Source organism: Phaethon lepturus, unplaced genomic scaffold, assembly GCF_000687285.1.
Source record: "Phaethon lepturus isolate BGI_N335 unplaced genomic scaffold, ASM68728v1 scaffold22043, whole genome shotgun sequence".
NCBI classification, from domain to species: Eukaryota; Metazoa; Chordata; class Aves; order Phaethontiformes; family Phaethontidae; genus Phaethon; species Phaethon lepturus.
In genome coordinates, this window is record NW_010527271.1 from 15478 (window position 1) to 20938 (window position 5461).

Genomic DNA, 5461 nt, shown 5'->3' on the forward strand with positions numbered 1-5461 from the left:
GACCTTACACACAAAAACCTGGTTACAGATACAGGCTCTTATACTAAAAATGAAGAAATAGCAAAGTCCAGATTGTCTGTGCCATCTTTATTTGATCCTCTGTGTATATACTACAAATAATGCCATCTTAATTTTCTTTTTTCATGCTGCCTTTATTGACTGAGCATAACCGGTACTTTCTAATATTAGAATGAACTAGACAGAGCTCTATTGTACTCATATCACTGTGAATTCACCTGATTTCATGAATTTCAGCTTTATTCTCCAATTTGTTCCTTACATTCGAGGTGCCTGGTTGTAAACTACACGTTAGGCTCTTCACAAAAGGTTACACTTCAAAACAGCCAGGACAGTGAGGCCTTATGAGGGTCTCTGTTAATGCCAAGCTACCTCCCTCCAAAAGGCTGATGTTTAAAACCCAAACACCTGCCTTGGGATTCTCCACTCCCTATCTGGGGAGTTGCTTTTATGCCCCACAGCTCCTACCATGCCCGAGGCCCACATAGGTCTGAAGGATCCTTGAAGTCAGTGGCTAGAGCCAACAGCAGTGCTGTCCCCTCAAACTCCACGCTGCGGGGTGGAGCTAACTCAGCCTGGAGCTGTATTCATTTCCAAATCACCTCCAAGCAGGCGACTGCAGGACATTCCAGCCAAAGAAAAGGGTTCAAACATAAGCAGCATCACCATAGTGGCATCTTCCTTGTGAGTACAATGAACTGACATGTTTGGGAATGCCTTCCTTCTGGAGCCAAGAGCGTAAATCAAACCCCATAAAGACATCCTTGTGGATTTTTACGGCTTCACTGGCACCACACTGCAGACATCATGGTAACGTGAACGTAATGTTCCATAACACTCAGCTGTCCCAAGCAGCCATGGTCCACTTACCTCCTTTCTATAAGTTCTCCACTGATGGACCACACACATGTTCCTGGCAAGACATCCCGATCAAATACACAGAGCTTCAGTTTGAACTCTGTTTGTTCCAGCTCCCTGATCATCTCCTGGACAAACTGAAGGTCTTTCTGACAGTAGCAGATGAAGGCATCAAACATCTCTGTTCCGTTCCCTGAAACCATTAAAAATTTAGCTGTCATCTTCTACTACAAATGAAGTTAACTCCAGTAGTGAACTGTCATTAGCTCCCACAGACTTTGACTCAGAATCAAGAGCTTTGACAGACAGGCTCTGGACAAACTTGCAAAGGTAATTTAACATTTTACCAGCCCAGCCACCCTTCAGCCCAGGCTCCTGTCTGTAACAGGGCTGGCAAGAGGTAACACACGTCTGTGCCTTTCCCGCTTTGTTCCAGTCCAGGCTACTCGCATAAACCCACATTCGCTGGCAGTGGTTAGGGAAGGGTAGCCGAGACACAGATACGCAAAATCTGCAGCGGCAATAACATCCAGCCACAGCAGAGGCAGGAGAGAGAGTCTGGGAAGAATTGGAGGGGGCAGAGTACCCCAGAGGGTGCAACTCAGAGCCCCGATGCTCTGGGATTTCACTGGGAGTTACAAATCTAAAATATCCTTGTGGCTCTGGGTCCTAGTTCTCTAGTTCAGGTCACGGAGATTCAAACTTCCCAACCAAAACCTTCCCGAAGGTCCTTCATCCAGCAACGTCCTGACATCCACCATCTACTGAGCTACGAGGTAGGCCCTGAAATTTGGAAACCGATTTTTATGGCTAAGGTGTCAAACTTGGGTGCCTGAAGTCACACCCTAAATAAATGGCCCTGTTTTCTGCAGATGTTAATGGCTGGCAGCTCTCGTTATTTAGCACTCACCCAAATATTCAAGTGCTATGCTTTAAGGGCAGTGTTTCTTGTAATTAAGTGCCTTAATACTGCTGGATAGTTTTCCACTGTGTTATTTTTTTTCCATATCAATGTCACTACACATATTTTCAAGTTTTCATGCCAGTTGAAGCCTACCACAGTGAAAAAATAGGTCAGGCTCTAAAAGCTGCTGAGAAAAGTATCAACCCGGCAGGCAGATGCAGCCCAAGAAGCATCCAGTCAAGCAGAAGGGTAACTGTCTGGCAGGTCAATCAAACTGAGGGGGCTGCTTTAGGGGCACACAGCTAACTCTGGGGTCACATCAGGCAAAGCTGCCATGTACACGTTGGTTAACGATGTCCCCACGTACAGCAAAGGTGGCCACCTGGACTAGCCAGAGGATGGTTAACGATGTCCCCACGTACAGCAAAGGTGGCCACCTGGCCTAGCCAGAGGATCACCTGAAGAGGCAAGCCGACATTTCTCCGTTCAGCCTCAGCTGCTGCTTCGTCTGTCGCAAAGCTTTACAGGACGCCCGCGTCCTCAGCCCACAGCTGCTCATGCAGCCTGGCGCGCACGCACGCGGCTATGCGCGCAGCCCGGCGCACTTACGAACGCCGATGACTGCGCACGCAGCCCAGCAGGCAGCTGCACAGGCAGAGCTGCAGGCGCAGCCCAGCGCGCGCACACACACACACGCTGCGTTTCCTCTCTCCCCCCTCTTCATGCCCAGCCATACTTCAAACCCTGCTTCCTTTTTATTCAAGGTGGTTACATCTGCTGAAGACAGGGCAGCGTAGCCAAGGCAATCAGCTCTGACGTCCTTCCCCCGTTACTCCAACCCACTGTGCTTTCAGCAGCGGTTGCTCTGTGCCAGGCTGTGCTAAGGGACACGTTTCTGGGAAGTCTCCTCCCGTGCCCGTCCAGTGGGCTCTGTGCCAGCTCTGGGTACGGCATTCCCTAGGATTGCTTTTCCTCTCTGTCCTAGGGAATAGGGAAAATGACAATGCCTGCAGACTACCAGCTAAAGCACTCTGGCCTAGGCTAGGAAAAATCACGAGGTGTAATGAAAGCAAACAGGTTTCCTGCACTTCTCATGGGGACCTGCTACAGCTGAAGGCAATCCCAACATGAGGCATCAGGCAGCAATGTAATGACAGGCGCTTACCGTACGGATCGTCCCTGGTGGTGATGCCCATCAGTTCTGACGTCTTCGGCACGCTGCTGTCCACTGCTGGCACTTGAAGCGGCTGGTCGGCCTGCTCCTGCTTCCTTTGTAAGTACTTCTTACAGTCCTCCTCTGCAACAACACACAACCAATGCGAGAGGCTGCTGTGATGCTAGTTTTACACCACTGGAGTTCTTTAAAACAGGAATGGATGTTTCATGGATCAGTGATATCAGAGGGAAAACCCCTGTCTGGTTTTTGGTACCCGTTTATGGACCTGATGTCCTGGAATTTCTCTCACCCCTTTTTGAACCTCTTGATGCTGCCTCCAGCACCTCCTCTAATCACTAATTCCTGAAGCTCACTCTTGCTGTGTAAAAAAGTACTTTCTTTTATTTGTTTAAAATCAATCTTCTGTTATCTTTAGTTCCAGTATATCCCAGTATACTTTAAAAAGGACGCATCACGTGCATAACAGGTCTGGACTCTGCTGTCTGCTCTCATTGTTATGCATTTTGGAGTATTTACAATCACCAAAGAACTAAGGGGGGTGGATTCTCAATTAGAAGTCTTCATATTGTCTTTTACCAATAAATGTAGACACAGACTAGCTGATTCATACCACCGGCCTCCGTCAGACAGACCTGCAGGTGACGATGAGTATATATGCACCCACCACATACAGCAGGACCATGTACAATTCTATCGAGCCCCTGAAACAGGCGTTATATTGTGCAACAACTAGTGGAGACCCTCTTTATCGCAGGCAGAGTGGGTGTGCACATCCCCTCTGGGGTAACCAAAGGGGCAAGCTGCTGTGAACTTCCCGAACAGGACAGTGATGGACACAGATCTATTCTAAATACATTTTCTTTAAAAATGAATGATGAATCTAAATGTAAAGCCTTTGGAGAAGTGACAAAAAACCCTGTAGCCTCCGCCACTCTGCAATATGCTATTACAGAAGAACTTGAAAGTAAAAGGAGATCTGAAACCAGGACTTAACAAAAAGAGGAAACTCCCTACAGCCTTCTCCTTTACTTAAAATAATTAAAAAAAAAAAACCAAAACAAGTATCAATCAGAAAAGTACTGATCACTCAGAGGGTTAGGCTGGCACAGCTACAGAGATTGCTGGTACCGCAGCAGCAGCAGAGTAAAGGATCTCCTGGAAGCACGGGATGCGGGTGGGAGCCTGGTAAGCACTGCTCTGACACAGCCCTCATGGCTAACGAGTGGGGCTGCAGGAAGCCCAGCTCCTGAAGCCCCATCCTCTGCTTCCACTTCATAGTTTTGCATCTCGTGACTGGATTAACCCCCATCTAATAAAGTGTCAGATCTGATCACAGCTCTTCTTGAGGCTGAGGCATTCTCAGTCTGTCTCTCTCCTGCCCCTTCCCAGTCCGGCAGCAGAGGAGAATAATCAGCTGCATTCTTTACCGGCCAGAAGGTTCCAGCTTCAGGTTCTTCCTCACTAAAGCACAAACCTGGGTCCCACCTCTCTGCCAGCTGCCTGTTGCCCTGAGGTGTGCACATTTTGTGTCAGGTAACTCAGTGTCTTTGAAATCATTATTAAAGCCACTTTGAATTTACCAATGGGTTCAGAAGTTCCCCAGGAAGGACTGGCACGCAGACACCACCTTAAATGTACCTCAGTTCCCTAGGTAGCCAGGTTCACAATCCAAAATATTGCTGAATAGGCAACAACACGCCATTACCTAAAGGCATACTAATACTAGTACTCAGTACGGAAATGATCATTTTAAATGTATTTGCTCCACGTCTTCTCTCCTTGCTTCTCCCAGCTGCAAAACTGGCATCTATGCTGGCCCGACCTGTGTGTTGCTAGCCTGGTACCCAGAGCTCATCACCACACCGCTCACGGCCGACACACACACTCATCGACACAAGTCTTCTCCTGATTCACCTAGTCACGCCTACGCGCACAGAGTTCCGATGGCAGCACGCTGTACTCCCAGACCTCATTTACCCCTACGGGGTAAACTTGAGAGCTGGGCAAAGCTTTCGAAACAAAACAGGAGGGGATCTCATCGTTTTTATTACAAATGCAAACTGGGGGCCCTATCGCACTGAAAGTGCCAGTAAGTCCAGTGAACCTGAAGGGACGGAAGGCATTCACTAATTTGGCATTAGTTAGTCCCCAGCTGGAAACAGTGCCTGACTGTACAGGTTAACAAGAGCAAACAAGGGTCAGAGATTACTTTGAAGGCCCATAAAGAAAAAGGATGCAAACCAACGCAAAGAAGTAGCAAGGAACTCCTCCAAGTTAAGTTGTCCCACTCCACTCAGCATCTAACATGGTGCAGGCTTTACATTCCTCCAATAGTCAAACAAAAGCCTGAGGTATTGGAAAAAAAGAATAAAAACATGAAACCTAAAGTGCAAAATGATTAGTAGGATGAGAAGAGAGAGAAAACAGACCCAGTAACTGTCAGGCAGAAAAGTACCACTTTTGTAACAGGTCAGGACGAAACAAAAATCATCGCGTTTCAGCAG

The 5461-nt window shown here is 47.8% G+C and overlaps 1 protein-coding gene across 1 annotated transcript in view; it reads right to left on the minus strand.

The window, feature by feature from the left end:
- Nucleotides 1-3077, minus strand: part of MYD88 (myeloid differentiation primary response 88) — a gene marked incomplete at its 5' end in the record, with an annotated part of 5781 nt that extends 2704 nt beyond the window's left edge. The window contains 2 exons of the mRNA XM_010283338.1: nucleotides 889-1069; nucleotides 2946-3077. Of these exons, the coding sequence (XP_010281640.1) occupies nucleotides 889-1069; nucleotides 2946-3077 (313 nt within the window). The remainder of the gene's footprint in view (nucleotides 1-888; nucleotides 1070-2945) is intronic.
- Between the last annotated feature and the right edge of the window lie 2384 nt (nucleotides 3078-5461).